The sequence below is a fragment of the Phalacrocorax aristotelis genome, chromosome 18 (assembly GCF_949628215.1).
Source record: "Phalacrocorax aristotelis chromosome 18, bGulAri2.1, whole genome shotgun sequence".
Lineage (NCBI taxonomy): Eukaryota > Metazoa > Chordata > Aves > Suliformes > Phalacrocoracidae > Phalacrocorax > Phalacrocorax aristotelis.
The window spans coordinates 191,065-209,338 of NC_134293.1; the positions used below are offsets into that span (position 1 = coordinate 191,065).

At 38.7% G+C, this 18,274-nt stretch overlaps 1 protein-coding gene across 11 annotated transcripts in view; it reads left to right on the plus strand.

The window, feature by feature from the left end:
• Window positions 1-18,274, plus strand: part of CRCP (CGRP receptor component) — a 38,243-nt gene that overhangs the window by 11,183 nt on the left and 8,786 nt on the right. For 6 of the 11 annotated variants that reach the window (XM_075112915.1, XM_075112917.1, XM_075112910.1 and 3 more), the window contains exons 3-5: window positions 960-1,058; window positions 4,295-4,389; window positions 17,344-17,401. In XM_075112915.1, coding sequence (XP_074969016.1) covers window positions 1,050-1,058; window positions 4,295-4,389; window positions 17,344-17,401 — 162 coding nt within the window. In that variant the 5' untranslated portion in view covers window positions 960-1,049. Of the gene's footprint in view, window positions 1-959; window positions 1,059-3,427; window positions 3,520-4,294; window positions 4,390-17,343; window positions 17,402-17,594; window positions 17,673-18,274 lie in introns of those variants that run through there. The other 5 variants (XM_075112919.1, XM_075112918.1, XM_075112913.1 and 2 more) reach the window with 4 other exon arrangements.

The window sequence follows — 18,274 nt, forward strand, 5'->3', positions numbered from 1 at the left end:
GAAATTTCAACCAAATGTAATTAAATATGGGAATAAAAGAGTAATTGTGATGCTGTCTCAACAGCGTGCTGCGTATCTAGCTGTGATGAATAAAGATGTTGTGTTGCAACAGATTTGACAAAGCACAGTTGCAAAAATCAAAATGTCTTCCTTGCCGTTAGACCTACCCTCTGGATCTCAGGCCTACATTAATATTCACTGCATCATAAATGTGAAGACAGCTTTATTACATTCTTTTTCAGGAATGTCTGCTTCTATTACGTTGTTGTGATGAAATAGGGAGCTAATTTAATCTTTGTGGCTTAACATACCATGACACTATGCTGGTCACTGTAATGTCTACTACTATGAATAATTCCACTTGAATTTACAATAGAAACACTAATCTCAGGAGCATCTATAGGTCAAGCCTTTATTTAGTTGATTCCTGGCAGTGTGACAGTTGTAGAGTTTACTTTTTTTGCAGGTGATATAGAATTGCATCTCTGTGAGACAGAATCTATATCCATTCTAATATTATAGGTACATCTGTCATAACAAATCCAGTAGGACCATAAACTTGTGTGACATTTTGCTTCAAGCATCACTTGTATTTAAATGGGAGCTCTGTGCCAGTACAGCAGGGTATGACCCAACTCTGTTCAGGACATGAGATAAGATAAACAAGTAGAATAGATTCATCTTGGCAGCTTCTCCTTTGGGGCTCTTAGTTATCACTTAACAAATGCTGAAAATCTGTTTAAAATAGTCACAATTTTTAAAAAACAGTGTACATACCTATTCATCATTCTGGTGCCTAAACATTTTTCATTTCAGTTGCTGATGTGTTCACCAAAGAAGCCGCATGTTTTTTGTTGTTTGGGTGATAGGATTTTGCGTTGTTCATTTATGTTTTAATGCTGTAATAGTTTTAGGAAAAATAGTCTGAAATGGTCTAAAACACTCTATTTTGTCCCCAGGTGTTCCAGTTACTTACTGATCTTAAGCAGCGGCGCAAAGAGAGTGGAAAAAACAAGCAGAGCTCTGGTCAGCAGAATCTGAACACAATCATGTATGAAGTGAGTAGCTCTGTGAAAATCCTTTGCAAATTAGCCCAGGCTGGAGTAATTCACATCCTTTGGGCTGTATATTAATAATTTTGTATCAAATTTCCCATATTAAAAGGCACAGTAAAATATTTTATTTGCCACTGTCCTGTGGTCAGTTTATTGAGGTTGTAGGCTGTGCTGTCAAGGCAGAGGCATGCAGCTGCTCTTATTAAAATCTATCACAAAAAGAATAAAAAAAACCCCTACCTGTTTTTTAACTGTCAGTTTTGATTTTTTTTTTAATTCCAAATATTCTATCTTTTTAAGACTCAAGGCAGAATTTGCTATCATCTGATGAATTGATGATACTGTGTAATATTTATTTCAAAGCGAAGGCACAGACCACATGTGGTACTTTTTAATTAACAGAATGAAACCTATAATTTCCAACTAAAACAGATTATTTTTTTTTTGGTCAAAAGAATAACAAAATCACGTGTACAGGTAGCAGCATCAGTTGGATGCTAAATTAGTAATAAATATTTAATCTGTTGCTAGGAAGAACTTTAAAAATTGTATAATACAAATATTTAATATTTGAAATAACTCAGATTAGCAACTTCATAACAGACTTGCAGTATGACCTGTTGTGTCTGTGTGAGAGAATTGCATGAGTAGCACCACGATTGGCAGCGAATTGAAAGCAGTTTGCCTTGCTTGGATGCATAATTCTGTTGAGCAGTGAAACTACTCATGTGAATAAGATTTGGCGTAGGCTTTGTTTTTGTTTTAGTTCTGGCTTTGTTTGAAAAGGTATAGAGCTGTAATTCCTAATCCTCATATTCAGCAGAATAGGGGCTTACAAAAAATCTAATTTAAATCTTCGTGGAGACTAACAGTCTCTTCCTCTACCTCTTTGAAACAGCTGAGAAAGGTCCTGGAAGTACATTTTGTCAGAATGCACCCTGAAGCTTTAATTGCCTTGTTACATTGCTACATGTTAAATACTTATAGGATGCTCGTTTTTGTGCATGCAGTGAAGCTGGTGTAAACGCTAGGTGTATTTTCTCCAAATTTCACTGAAAGAAAACCAGAATTTGATCTTACAGGATTGTCTTTGTTCATGCTGAGTATGTCTTCGTGAGCTCTGTGCGGGCTTGTATCCATTGGTAGTGAAATAGCCAAATGAAGCTTGCGAAACTGGAACTATGTTTTGCTGTATGTCTGGCATTTAATTGATTTGAAATGGCCCAAAAAAGAGACTAAACTTCAAAAGAAATTAACTCTTATTAAAGAATTTTATTACATGACAATATGATGATTTCATTTCAGTCATGATTGGTGAATAACAGCTTCATTTTATCTGAAAAGGTCAGGCAGGGCTTGCAGAAAGGAGGGTTATCTAACACCTTACTGTGCTTTTAAATAAATTTCTCAGTAGTCCAATGAAACTGGTCCTTAAGGATACCAGTGATTTATATTTCATCAATACTCTCTGTTAACTAGAATGAATTATCCTATGTTGTTGAGGTCTGTTTTCCTTTACCTAGCATTTTAAAATTATAACAGATTTTAGTGGAAATAAATGGAAAATACATTTGCATATTTTCTTATTTGCCATACTGGTCTTGTAGCTCATTTTTTCCCCAGTATTTGTTATCTTCTGCTCTGTGAATACTGATTCAGTTTTTTTGGCTTCTGACTATTCAAATACAAATAGTTTAAAGATTTTCTGAGCAAGAAACTCAGAGTATCATATAGAATTTTATAGTTTTTTATTATTATTACAGGTAATCTGTGCATTTGGTGTCTTACCACATGAGTGTATTTGCAATCCAGTTAGTGCATCATGAGTCAGTTGTATTGATACTTTTAAGCTTTATGTATAGCTATGCGGTATCAACAGATGAAAATTTTCATCCTTAATTCAAAACAAGCATTGACAATACTCTTTTAAATCCTTTAGTTGCTGATGCACCCAATGCAGACAATGCAAGGATTTCCTTGACTTTTCCATTGACGCTCATTGCTTCCAACTCTTCATTTTGGGGTCTAATCCAAGCAACATTCAGCAGGATTCTAAGCTACTTCCAGTGAAAAGACTGGAATCTGTGTGGGTTTTTTTATCAACAATTGCTTTTTTTACTCTGCTCAACTTGCATTACGTATTATCTGTCCGCTAGGTATGTTGTTTTAAATAAAGCAAGCAGAAGTAACATCTGCTGCAAAAGTTAGCTGAGGTTGGTAGGTGTTACATTTCAAAAAATGGAGCAAAGATAAGTTGTCTCAAGTCACATAAATGTTTCCAATACTACAGTATTCTTGCAGATTTTCATGGCAACCTAACCTGCTTCTATGAACTCTAAGAAAGCATTGCCAAATATGCATATAAAGGATGAAAACAACCATAGATTGGAGAGCTTAATTGAGCTATTTATGGGTTGGTAGTGAGAATATCCCTGGCACTGAGCACATGAAGACTTGGCAGAAGGTAACATGGTTTTAAGGATGAATAGTATTCAACTTTTCCGAAGTGTTACTACCTTTTAAAAAAACAGAAAACTAAGCAAAACAACAAAAACTAAACACCACCATAAAACCCCCAAACCCCATATCTTGGTCCTTCTTTCAACTACCTTTGAATCTGTAAATGTGTGTTGGTTTTAAGAGGAAAAGTAAATCTGTTCAGCACAGCTGTATTTATGTGTTGATCACAAGAGACTATTTCAAACCAAAAAACCAGACATCTCTCACAAAGAGCAGGTGTTTTTTCAGTAGAGCTAAAACTCGCTGCTCCCCCGTACTCTTCAACATGCCACTTTGGGCCTTGAACAGATCAGATAAATGGCTGTCCAGAGCCACAGAGGGAGTAGTCAAAGCTGTAATTCTCACCTGGGTGTGTAATGAGCTGGCTGGATCACGTCTTTACGGAATGAATTCACTGGGGCTTTTTGGATAAGTACTAATATAATTTCCTTTACATAAAGTTGTAGTTACATATTGCTTGTTTCTTACTCCCTCAGCAAATACCAGTATAATCTTACTGAGGACAGAAAAGTGTGAGTGATCTGTGTCAGCTATGACAGCACTTCCCACCATTTAAAAAAAAAAAAAGTAAAAAGCCAAACTCTAAAACCTGAATTGACTTTTCCAATTTTTTGTAGTAGTACTGAGGAGACTTTTTAAAATCGGCTTGTTCCATACACAGCTGGTAAAGCAAATACTAACTGTGAAATAATGTATACTTTTCTTTCTAACTGTTGTAGACACTGAAGTACATTTCAAAAACGCCCTGTAGATACCAGAGTCCCGAGACTGTGAGAGACTTCCTTGTAGCAATGAAGGGCCATAAGCTAACCAAGTAAGTAGAGATGTGCCTTTCAATAAAAGTATAAACTCAGGGCAGTGTTGAAAAACTGATCCCCATGTACACAGAATGATAATCTGTCTGGTTTTGATTAACATATATTAAGGATTTTCTGCCATTATTTAAATACTCATCCAGATATCTTTTTCTTCACTCACTAACGCCTACATGGATGAGTGTTTCCTTAAGTGGGCCTCTGTTTACCAATGTATTTCTCAAACAGATTCTTGTCTGTATGTTGTTTTTCAGCATGGTTTCACATGGTCCAAGCACAAAGTAGAGCTCATAAAATGTTTTCTGAGGAAGAAGTTTAAGTTGTAAATGGGTTTTGAACACAGTAAGAGAACTGCAAAAAACCCCCAACCCAACCTCGGTTTACTATCAGTCTTATTTTTATGAACTTCCTTAAGCAAAAATGCATTCATTCCTAAGAGGCGAAAAAGGTGACTGTATTGCAGGGAGGTAATAAGTAAATAAAATCCTAATATAGATGTGTGGGAAAGAGTGTTATTCTGAATTTAAGTTTTATGTGAATCTGTGAACCCCAACTGCTACAGATCATCTTGTAGGGTTACACTCTCTAATTGGCATTTAGCAAACTAAGATGTTAATTTTCTCTTCTTGTGCTGTTTGTCTGCTGATATTTGTATCCACTGGGATTTCTGACACCATATTTAGGTAACTGAAATATACATCTCAATCAACCTTTCTGCCTGCCCTGCAGTTTCTAATAGAGCTCAACATACAGTCATTCTTCTCATTTTGGCAAGTCCTGCATAGAAAAGGAAAGATTTCCATCCAGTTACAAGAAGACTCAAAGGGCATTTTTCCTCTTTGGCAGTGGTTCACAGTGCTTGAAATGCTTGATCCTCTCAAACCTCTCTCCAGAGTGTGAGTGAAGCCTGTTGCAAATAATCAGACCCAAAAGAAATTGAATCAATTGGCTACTTCCTTGGATAGCTCTCATCAGTCATCTGATTTTTAAAGCAGAAAAACCAAAGGTTTAGTTGTTTCTAAATTACTAAATTACTCTTGACCACGAAGGAGTAGTTTATGCTGTTTAGACACTGACTGCGGTTTTTTTTCCCCTGCTGGAAGGACTCCCAAGGAGTTCATGCTCTGGTAAGGAGGCTCTTACTAATAATTTGGTTGTGTCACAAAAAGAAATATAAAGTGAGAGCATCTGGAGAGTGCAGTGCTCCAAGGCAAGTTTTTACCATGTCCAAAGCATAGTAAGTTGAGTAGAAAGCAGATTGTCGGCTGTTTTGTTGACTTTCAGTGCCCCCTCTCTACAGTTACGCTCATATGCAGTGTATCAGCAGCTCTGATCGCAGTATTGCTGTTGTTGCAGACACAGGGGTGCTAGTACTTCGAAGCTTTGTCATGGGTGGTATAATTTTGCTTGTAGTGCTTTCTTTCATAGAGCTGAAGTTGCCAGGTCAGTGTGTCAGTGTTTAGTCCTCCCATAGCTCATTTTATGCATATATATATATATGTATACAGAGAGAGAGAGAGAGAGAGCGCATATATATAGTGTATAGCAGGATACTAACTTATGTAGTGGGCAAGAATACCCTAATTATTTTCTGACATTGAGGTATTCAAGTGTGGAGAAAACACTCTCTTTACTGTGAAGAGCTGATAGTATGGAAATGAAAGAGAGTATCTTAAAATTGGCAACAGACTCTTCGAGTAAGTTGTGAGCATGCATGATTCGTGGTACCACAAAACAGTCGTCCTCTTTGAAGTGAAATAAACTTGTTAGGTGTGTGCAGGGCAGCAGTTGGGAAAGCACCAGAAGAATGCTGTACCACAACAAAAAGCCAGGGGGAGTTAAAAAGACAGAATAGGAATTTTTAGAATTAGCTGAATGAGTTACGTATAAGAATCCCATTAAAAATCAAGGGTTTTGGGTTTTTTTTTGTTGTTGTTTTAAAGCTCATTTCTAAACTTCTTTCTAGTAGAATTTGACCAGGACCTCAGGGTTAACTCTTAAAAAAAGGCAGGGGAGCTCTGTTACCACATTAGATACCTTGACCACATCTGCTCCCCCATGTGGTGTCTCTGAGAGCAAAGTACTAAAGAACTTTGGGTCATAATGCAGAGAATTCTATCTACAAAATGTCTTGTGGTCTCCCATACTACCTAACTGTTTTGTAGAAGATCGACCCAAACACTTGCCTTCCCAAATCTGCTTGTTCTTTGAAGCTGAATACAGCACTGCTGCAAAGGTTGAAATAGCTACAAGCTTTAAATGAGCTTTTTGACTGTTTTATCTTCTCTTTATGGATGCTAGGAAATGCCTTTAGTTCTAGTTATCATCTCTGTGTCGTTTTTCTCTGAATCAGAGCCTGTAAGATAAGCAAGTGGATTACTCCCCTGCAGAATGGCAGAATGACAAGATTGAGGAGCCATCCAGTAGTTTACGTTACAAATTTTCCATGTTTATGGCTTGTCAGAACTGACATTGGACTGTAATACCTTAGTTTCTTGAGCATCTTTTACAACTTTTCTTTTAGTTAATATCTTTGTCATCTGGTAAAGAACTTGCCAGCACTACATTTGCCACGTATGAAAAGAAACAGAATTGTTTAGGGTGATCCTGGCACCACTTCTTTCTTCTAATCTTTTCCATTCAGACACCTCAAGCTAGAAGTATCAGAGCCCATCTGGCAGCCTCTTCTCACCAAAACACAGAAAGCATATGGTGTGCAATTACTATGTAGTGCACTTTATGTTAAACTGCTTAAAATAATAATGCCTCCAAGGAAAGTTTGAACTACCCTTTGGTTCGTAACCAAGATCATTCCAATGCTGCTCTGTTGTTAAATAAATTAAAAACTACAGACTTTAATATTTCCGTTCTGTAGGATGGAGGTGGTATTTGTTTAAAAGGCTTTGCTATAGGCTTCGTTCCAGTTAGCTGGTAGAGCTTTCCTCCCCTTTGAGAGGAAAGAATCTGCAATATTTGCTGTCCAGGACCTTGCTTACTTGATCTCACTGTAATGACCCTTCCTCCCACAGAGAGTAATGAACTCCAGAGTCTGTCTTTGCTATTCCTTTCTGGGTAAGGCATTCGAAGACGTGCTCTCTCCCTTAATCTCTTAGCTGGTCATATGCTGTCTCTGCTGGTAACAGTTTTCTGAAGGTAGCTGATTTAAGATATATATTAGTTGGTGTCTGTCCCCAGTGAGGGCATAACAGCATCTTCTGTTTTCTCACTGTGAGAGGAATAATAGAGGTTCTGGTTAAAAGGCACAGCTAGTCAGAAACACCCTCTCATCTTAGCCACTTAAATTCCTTGTTATGACTCTGCCTCTAATCACGGAGGAAACACGTACGCAGTGTGTTTGTGCTGTTAATTAGGCTCAGCAAATTCTTTTCTGATACAAGGACCTCAGGGATTTGAATATACAAAGGATTTGCAGCTGTATATAAAGACCTGACGGAGGTAGGTAGTGTGTAGGGCTGACTTTCCCTGCTCAGCATGTTATTGCAGCACGCAAGCACTAGGTTGTGCCAGTGTATGTGAGAATTTCAAGGTAGTGAAGAAAGCAGACACCATCCAGAGAGGCACCAAGAATTGGGGCACGTTCATTTAAAGAACAGAGCTTTTAATCAAGTGAATTCTCATTTTTCCTGCCCTCCTCCTACAAACCTGCAGTACTAACCGTGCAGAATGCATTGCTCGTGAGGCTACACGTGGTTTTTTAAAATGTTCTGGCTCCAGTTACAGAGCTGATAGTGGTGTGCTGGCAAATGGTGCCGTTCCTGTAAAATCACCTCAAGTCTTGTCTTTCTGTTATTGCTGGTATTTCATACTCAAAATACCAGGTTAACAGACCAGCATATCTTTCCTGCTTTTCCATTTTGTGATGGGTTTTTCTCATTAGTGTTACAGGCAGAAAAAAAAAAATTCTAAAAGGCAAATTTTAAAAATAAATACTGACGTGTGAAAACAACTTAAACCTTTCAGAGTCATATCAGATAGGTGCCTTGCTAAATGGAGAAAACTCAAAGACATCTAAACCTATATTTCATTGATAAAGAGTGTAAAGCATGGTAAAGCACAGGGGGTTTTTTCTTGCCATCAGTTATTTTGGTGAAATGAAACTGTAGAACTGCAATTTTTTTTTTTTTTAATGAAGAGCTCTGAACTCACATCATAGTGAATTTTATTTTTACCTTGTTGAGGCCTCAAGCTTTGGCTAACACTACAGTACAGTAAGCCATGTTGTACTTGGAAACACAGTATGCCACTAGCATACATACAAAATGCAGATTTTCCAGTTTTAGTCCCTGGAATGGCTTCATATTTTGTAAGGTAGTGCAAATGGCATTGCATGAAAAGAGCAGTTATTAAGCTTGCACTCTGTAGCTGTGGTTAAATGAACACTGGCTCAACTTGTACTTCTTCCTGTTACTGATAGCCTATCTTAAATGTGATTTTGGAATAATCAGATTTCCAATCACTGCATATTATCATAATTCTAAAAATCGGACATAAACATTGCCCTTTTTGTCTTTAAGTCAACACATTCAAGGAAGTATTGAGCTGAAAATCAGTAGTACTTTTAGAAAGCATTTTCCCTCGTTACTGCCAAAAACTACAACAAACATAAACTTCTACAGTCTTAAAGGCTGGATGATGTACTTTGCAATTTTTGTCTCCTCCAGAGCATTCAAAGTGAATATTCAAACACCAAAGTCAGGATGGTGCGGGTTTAACAATAGGATCATTTAATAGTGTTTTAAAAGATCATTGTGTTTCCCACTGAATTGATTTGAAATTAACTCTTGATCTGTAGCAGTGTTGCTCTGTTTTTTGCATTCAGATACCATGAGCAGCCCTCAGATTTCATCCTGCACAAATGTGCTGATGCTGAAATGCAGCGGTAGCCCTTGTGGAGAATACCATTGCCCGGTATGTTTGCACAGACCACGCGCAGGCTGCTACTGAGACTTCACAGACCACAGCTTGGGACTGCTCATCCCTAAGCAAAATCTTGTGATCTTGATTTAGACAACGTTTTATGAGTTGCCATGGTTGACTCAAGACCATAAAATTTGACGCTCGGGTCTTTTCAGCTACTACTAAAATACATGGTTATGTATACTGCTGTTACTATATGGTTTTCCTAGCAACTAAAAACATACATTCCTGAGGATAAATTTGCCTCCCCACAGTCACAGATGTTTTAGGATTTATTTTTCAGCTCTGTGTGCTGTATCTTGGCACGAATACTGTTCTTTTCTTACCCGTGCCTGTAGATTTCTTGCTAGAAAAAACGTGCATGCATATGCATTTACACACAGTTTAGGAGTTCAGTAGCTAAAAAATGGGTAATAGAAGGACATTCAACATGAGGTTTTGGTTAAAATATAAATACTGTAAATATTGGTCTAGCTACTGACAGAAAAGGACACATTTAGTCTTAATTTGCACAACAGTATGTAACTGTTTTTATTATTTTTTAGAACGTGTGAGTTTATTATGTGCTGTCCATTCTGTCTACCAAAATATGCAGTGTGATCTTGACCACAAGACAATTTTTCTTTTTTTTTCGGTCTTCTAGGAGACCGTGAATGTAATGCATCCTGTATCCTCACCTCCTGCAATATACACTCTCCCCTCAGACACAGACCTCGGACCCGTTTTCTTCTCCCATAACTGCATGTGTTTGCCTCCCACAGCCCAGGCTTTGTACATCCACCCCACATTGATTTGCCCTCAGGTGGAAGTGCTGATCTTGGCCCTAGCTGAGTCTCAGCTACTGCTGGATGTGGCCTAGAAGTGGGGAGGCACTGCTCAGCCTAACAGCAGTAATTTCCAAGATGGGATTTCTCACGAGGCAGGTCCTGTAAGGGTCTGCGTAACAGACAATTAACTCTCATTAGTGGAGTCTTGCTTTTATGTGAGAAAATGGCTTTCGACTGCCACCCATCTTTTGTATGTATTCTTCTCTTGAACAAGCAGCTTTCATGTTCCAAACAGTGTTACTAAAATCCAGACAGTCCAAAGAAAATTCAAAGACTTACTTTTTGGGGGCAATTGAGTTGAAAATATTCTTCACATTCTGTTTAGCTGAATGGGACGGTTATCCTTTTTTATTTAATGAGCGTGAGTGTAAACATGCATGCTGTAGAAAGTGTAAAGAGTTGGATAAAGTTCCTTTTATTTTTTAGATCTAATGGAGCATGAACTAAATTCAGGCTTATCATGTCTGCGCCCATGCAAAATGCTGCAGTCAGCACTGATACTGATGCGTGTCCAGGATTGCAGCATTTGCCTTCCTTAGAGCTTATTTCTGATGGAATTATGGGTACTGAGGTTCTAATTTGTGTACATGCTAGCAAGAAAGTCCAGGTACACAGAGACTGACCCTGATGGTCAACTTCTGGTATCGGTATTAAAAGGTCAGTGCAGTGGGTACTGAGCTCCAGCTCCTACTGCGTGCATTGCCGCACTGCTTACTGCTAGCGTTGGGGGCCAAGGAATGCAGCGTTCTGCTGCAGCGTTGAACTTCACAGGCATTTTGTGTTTGCTTGCTTCACGGGGATGCCAGGAGTGGTACCCTTCTGGTGGCTTCATTTGCTACAAGTAGGGAAGGTCGGAAACTGCACGCAGGGAGAAGAGCTAGGACCAAAGCACCGGAAGGGTGCCCTGAGCTGATCTCAGATTTCCATAGTTGGAGTGGGTGTCTGTAGTCTGTACAAACGGCAGGAAGAGCTGCCAGTGTGGACCTCCCCAGTAAGTAGAGGTGACTGTTCATGTCTTGCATGCCTGCATGCTTGTTATTTCTTAAATAATCTTAGCAGCTGGATATTGACTAAACAGAAGAGAAGAGATAAAATGTTACTCTTCTCTGTTGCAGGAGGAGCATATTTACCTGTGCTGGTATCCATTGTACCTGCACTAGTATCAACATATTTGTCCAAATGTCTTCCATTACAGTCAGTTACCCCATTGCCAACTTGCAGGATTTTGCCAAAATAACTTCCATCTTCGTTGCCAGAATGACGTTTAGGTTGATCAGCAAATAACTAGCTAGGTACTGGTTTTCAGATGACACTGAGTAGTTGGTCATTTCTCTGTGTTTTCAGATTAATCTCTGCGTAAACAAAACAAATGCATTGCTTAAATCATAATTATATCATGTTAACTGTCTAAAGATTATTCTTTTTACTGTTAATTAGCGTTTATAATTCCTAAAGCCCTGTAACACTGCATAAGCACCTTCAGATGAAGTATGTCATTTATGTAGCTTTTGGGTGTTTTGTACCCTGCTGCTAATTCCTTTTTGATGTTCTGAGTAATTTTTCCAGCAAAGCGCTTTGCAGATCAAAGACAGGCATGAAATCTTTCAGATAACACATTTTAATGACTTACTGCAAATTATCTCTCATTCGTCTGTACACATTTTAAAAACTGCAGATACCCTGAATGATAACATCTTTGCTGAAATAATGCTTTTGAGATCCGTTTGTCCCGACTGTAAAACTCCTGTCTATTCCCTAATGAGTTAATAAGCTAATGGCTTATAAGCAAAAAATCTTTGAGAGGTGACCTTTTTTTATTGTGCCCTGTATATCTTGTCTTCAGGAAACTTGAACAGTTTCACTAACTGATCGTTTTAGTCACAATGTGTAACTGGTTTTCATTTATTTTTCTTGTTACCTGCTTTGCCGGTAATATTTCTGTGATAAACATGGTGGAGCTCTACCTGTTCTAAAATAGCTCTGGATAAATAAGATTTGCATTCTTTACCACAGAAGTGGTATAGCTTTGGTTATTTGATCCTGTTTATTTGGCAGTGAAGTGTTGTTGGCAACACATTTCAAAGATACTACCTTGGAAAACAAGAATATGAGGAAATTTATCATATGTGTTCTTTTGTGAAAGTCAATGTTTCGTCTGGAGATGTGGAGCTGTAGGATTGGACTGAGACATGTCTTGCTGCAGAAGTAAAGAAAGACTTGCCTGAAAAGGCTCTGATCTCCAAAGTGTATGTGAGTGTACAGTGCAGTGAGGAACTTGTATGATTTCATTAAACAGTGAATGTAAAAGTTTGTCTTTGTAAGCAGGGCTGTGGGAGGAGGGGGAAGTGTTTTACAAGTAGATATCATAGCTCTCCTCTGACTGCTCCAAATGCTGTCTCTATTTTAGATGTCTGGAAACTGAGGCACAGACACGTGCTTGGCCAGGGACCATAAAGCAACTAACATTGGCACTCTGGTCCTGGCTTTCAGCTTCTGCATCTCCGTCAAGTGCTCCAGGCACTGAACCAGGCGGTTTCCTAGCTTGTGAGGAAAAAGCACTATATCTTTCATGCATTCATTCAGATTAATTGGCCAGATTTCTGTACATTGAATATGCTATTTAATATTCTTTACCCAGCTCTGTTAGGACTTCGCTTTTATGGCAGCGATGTCTTTTGCTAGTTTTACAAGGGAGGGTTTTTTTCTCTCACTGAGTCTTTAAATGACCTGGTCTCAATTTTAGTGCTGGTCTAAAGGATTTCAGTACTTGTCTCCCATCAATATTAAGGTTTTATTTCTGTTCTTTCGTTACTTAGGACAGTAGTAAATGGCAGCAGTTATAAATACCGTATCTTTTTTACCATAAAGCAGCCAAGAGTGGTGCTCTCAGTTCAGTGTTAAATTCAGCCATGCTCTTAATAGTCTCTTGTAAATATCAAGCTGCCAAATAGATACAAGTGATTGGCATGGGAAAACAAAGGAGGTGGATTCACTGCTTCCCACAAATGGAAACATATTTGGCTTTCATCCTTGATTCTCCCAAAACCAAAGCAATCTAATGAATCTGGTTAACCGTGCTAATTCTGATTCCTTTGTGTTGTCTGTAAGATCACAATATTCAGAATTATAAGATCAAGCGCTGCGCTGCCATGGGGTGGTTAACAGGAGAGGGGGAAAAAATGTGAACAGTTGCTCTCCAGGAGGAAAGAGAGCACAGTCACCACAGTAGAATTGCCTTTAGTTACTGATTTATACTGTAATTGACACAAAGAACCTTTCCCCATCATCCTCCTATATTTTTGCAGCCTGGATACGCTGTACAGTTCATGAACACAAGGACAGATACTTTTCAGGGCACTAGAAAGTCTCCATGGGGAAGGAGGAGGTCTGGCCAGGGGCCATGACCACACAGTCCTTTTCAGCATTATTCAGTGTTCAGATAATATAGCAACGTCTGCTGCAATGTACTGTCTCAAGGGCCTTTCCTTTTCTCCTCCCACACCACATCTCTTCCCCTTTTTTACACCTCCAAACCCCAGTGCCTTTAAAGCAGTCACCATTTAATTGTTCCCCTTCAGATACGGTCTGTAAAATGGGAATAGTAATCCTTACTACTTTATACAAGACAGACAAATAAGTGCAGGCACGCTCAAGGAACTAATTTGATAATTGGTGTTTCTTAGAAAACCTTGAAGCCACTGTTAAAATATTTGCTATATGCTTTAGGAATGTATTTAGGCACTTTTTTTTTTTTTTTTTTTTTTAAGGATAAGTTGACCCTGCTTGGAAGGGCAAATGCTGATGCGCAGGTAGAAATTTCTTCCTGTTCTTCCGGCAAAATAATCTTTTAGCTGCGAGATCTGAAATCTATGTGAAATCTGCCATGCTTGTTGGCATTTATGCAGGTGCCAAGTGTCATTTTATTGCAAGCTTTTTCTGGAGACTGAGAAAAACCTTCTGATGTGGTTGTGTAGAAGCAGAAAAGAAGATTAAAAGGATAGGGTAGTACCCAAAACGTTTGAACTCGTTTTTTAAACAGACATTTTTAACAGTTCTGTGGCTGATGAAAATGGAGTTTTCTTCTTCTTTTTTCTCCTCTGTAAAGTCCTAATTCCTTATCCCCTTCTCCAATTTTGAAATTTAGAGAGAAAAAAAAAAAGGGTACATTTGTAAAGTAAATGTAAATTCAAGATGTTGAGTTGTGTATGCTTTTTAATGGTAAATGAATATATGGGAGGATTTATTGGAGCTTTCTGTGGTGAATTGTTAGCATTTCACAAAAGCTGCATTTTAAAATTGCAAGCTTGTCTTTTGAAGTTGAAAGTAATGATCAGAATTATTTTCCAGCATTTTATAAAAATGATGCCAGAATGGCTCAGGGACTAGGTGGAACAATTAAAAATGTCTCTTTTTTAGGATTTTGGTTTTGTCACCAGCAGGCTGGGTCTAAAAACAGCAGTCAGCATGTCATCTCTTTGAAGCTGTTTTCTGCTCTTTAGGGATGTGAATACACACCACAAAACCCCCTGCTATAATGAAGCTTGATGTTTGTGTCAGCAAAGTTGTTGTCTTCACTGAGGCACAGAGTTTCCCGTAGTCCTGTTCCCATCAATAAGTCACTTGCAGTCATGGACGTTTTTAGCTGAAGAGGGTGTGTTAGATCATCCAGTCTGTGGTATTACAGGATTTTTCCTTCAGGGGACATAAGCCAGGAAAATTCTATGCTAGTGCTGCTCATTCAGCATGTTCAGCGGATAAATGCAGGGCCTTATTCTCTTTGGGTGCGAGCTGCCTGCCGCCTTAAGTGTTAAATTCAGTCTCTTGACACGTACGTGTGTGTGCACGTACACGCGCAGCAATGCATTGCTTGTCAAAGGCCTCTCCTGAGAAGTCTAAACACCTTAGTCTTTGAACATGTACTGGTGCACGTACGTGAACGATAAAGTATTGAAATGCCTGACAGTGTTATAAGCTGTTAGCTGGTGTTAGATGTCTGGGGCAGCCAGTGTCAGAGGCCATTTGAAAAGAGGCGCTATCTCTGAAGTATCTCCAGATGCACAGACATTGGTCTGTTGGTTGTAAACGCCTGCGTGGGAGGGCTCGGGGCTGTGAATTACAGCATCTGTGTTTTCCTGGAAGCCACCCACAGGTCCAATAAACCAGGGGGAAACTCTTCAGAATCAGTTTAAATATGCATTAAAGATGCCTTTTAAACAATAATCAATTCCAAGCTTTAATTCTTCAAAATTGTAGTTCACAGTCTGGAAGGTCGCGCATGCTGTCAGTTCTCACTTTAACACGTGAATGTGTGCGATAGAGGTGCTGCATAACAGAGGTGGCTGCTAGGAGGGGCTGTATGCCAAGTAATAATCATTCGAGATTTCCTCCCGCCCCCAAAATGTATGTCAAGTCCATTTACTCATTGTATGTATTATTATTACATTGTAATGGTATGTTTTCATTATAAAAGCGCATTTGTTACTGTTCCATATGCCCTTTTAAACATGTGTTTTATCTTTAGGAGTGTTGTATTACTGTGCTTTTCTGGTCTAAAACACAGATTGGCTCAGATTGTTAGCCATGCTGCTATTATGTGCTCAATGTTAATGTTCTGAGCTTCCGAAATTAACGAAATATGCGTTACTGGCATGACAGGTGGTTTTTACTTTGTTTTTGGAATTATTTGTATTCACGTAGGGTGTAAAATTAATAATTTTTGGCTGCAGAGCTATTGCCTAAATGTTGTGGTTTGGGTTTAATGAACATACTTGTTTGATCACAACCTAAGGAAAAAAAAAATTAAATGTCAGTGATTTTTTTTTTTTCCCCCTCGTACCCCTTTTTTCTGTTTTAATGATCAAAGTGTTTAAATGGCTATTTGTGAGATCTTGTGATTTCTTGATGAGAAAGTAGAGCTAATAGCTGTCTGGTGAAAATGAATCCAGAAACGCAGTGAGGCTGGGTGAGCTTAATGGTGGTTCTGAATGTGTCAGGAATTTTGCCGCTGGCTTCAGTGGTGCTAAGCTCTCTCTCTGAATATTAGTGTTTTGTGTTTCAGTACCAAAGTCAGACAAGTTTTACTGACTTCTCCCCCTTGTAGGCAGAGGAGAATGGAATTGGACTATCAAAAATACAGATGCGGCACGGCTCATATCTAAAGTCAGACCAAAAGAGGCAAACACTGATTGAAGTGCTTTTGTGCTAAAGGCACAGGGCCGCAAATCTGAATGCACAGAATTGCTTTCTCTCTGCCTTAGAGTGTGGACAGGTAATCAGAAGTGTTTGAATTGTTGTAAATTACTGAATTATCACTTGTCTTTTAAACCACAGTAAATGACCATACTTTCACAACTCAGGCACTGATTGAGGGTGGTGAGGTTTTTTTGGGCATTTTTTGTGTCTTTGCTACCTTGCTCTTTGTGGTGATACAAGTCTTCGTGGGACTGCACAGTGAACCAAATCAAAAGTGACCCAGGAAAAAGGGGTTGGTTATCTTTACAGTCCAGCTCAATCCCCACCTGGTTTGCTGTATGGTGCCCAACACTTGTACAAACACAGCAGAAGAGTAGATTTGCATGGGAACAGAGACGAAGATATGGTTTTTTCCCAAATATACATGTGTAAAAAGTATGGCTTCAGCCCACTGTAATAATGTATGAAAAATGCATTGGCCTAAACCATGAGTTGTAGATGGTACATGTAACCAAATGGTTTCAAGCAATTTTTTTTTAACTTTGCATTTGCAGCTGGTTAAAAGAATAAGTGACTTATTGTCACTTGGCTGATGGATTGTAACTTCTTAGGTATGAGAATTGTTCTTGTGGTCATGTGTTAACGGCAAGAGAGTCTGTGATCTTTGACGAGATGTTTAGTGTTTCTGTACAGCATTAAACCAAGCAAGAGTGCATGTTAATTAATGCCTGTACAGTGATGATCTAAGGGCCTCTGCATTGCCACCTTAGCTAGAGGTGGCAACAGCAGTAAGTCTAAACACACAAGGAAGTACTGGATTTAAAATATCCAAATTATGATGGCAATTAAACCTCACTGCAAACCCAGTCAGAATTATTCCTGGCAGTGGCGTTTCATCCGTGAGTTATCAGGAATGTATTTGCATCTTACCAGTCATTTGAGGGGATTCTGAAATTATATAGTAATGAGATTGGCTTCCACTTTGCTTTTAAACAGGGCAGAAAAGCTCCAGTTGCTTAACCACAGGCCTGTGACGGCAGTTGAAATACAGCTGGTAAGTAACAATGCTCCTGACTGTTCAGAGGTTAAATGAGAGCAGCTTTAACCTTGAAGATCAACTGAATAATTACTTTCTTCTGGTCAGTGATTGAATGTATCCCTTTATGCACATCTTTACATTCACGGTTTCAAACCTACTCTGCTTCTTCTCTGTGAATTCCTTCGAGACTTGCCCATCTTTCTCTCAGACAGATTCTCCACCACTGTTTGCTTCGCTGTCACATATTGAAAATGCCCGGTGCAGTCATTAAAGGTTAGTTACGGTATTGCGAGTAAGAATATATTTAAACTGAGTCTTCTTGCTGATGCTCTGTAATCAAGTACTTCTCTTTTTGACAGCTGTGATGACATGGTTGTTTTGGTGGCAGGGTTTTATGTATAGTAAACCCAAATAGACCAGAAAGGAATGAGTAACGACTGATACGGAATTTTGAGCAGCGGTGCAGAACGAGACATGGATATAAACAGACTTTCTGATGGAAAGTAGCCATTGTCAATCTGTTAAGCATAATTCTGATGTGAAGAGGGATTGTCGCTAAATGGAAATAGATGGTTATATTCTCCTTAGGAATGCAAAATCCTGTGGTAATAGAGATTATTATAATAAGGATATTGTTTTAATAAAGATCTCCTATGTTAAGAACATCTGTTTACAATCTTATCCTGAAACCAGACCATGTCATAATGGGATCATATTTTGCTGCAAAAAAGGGGAGGATTAAAGAGGTACCAGTAGGACTATTTTTCTTTTGTGGCCAAGCAGTAGATGTTATAATGCTGAAGGCATCCCATAAAAGAGTGCTTCGAGCTGAGGATTTAATGCTGTGTTTCGTGATTGAAGAGATCAGCATCAGTCATCAACCCAAGC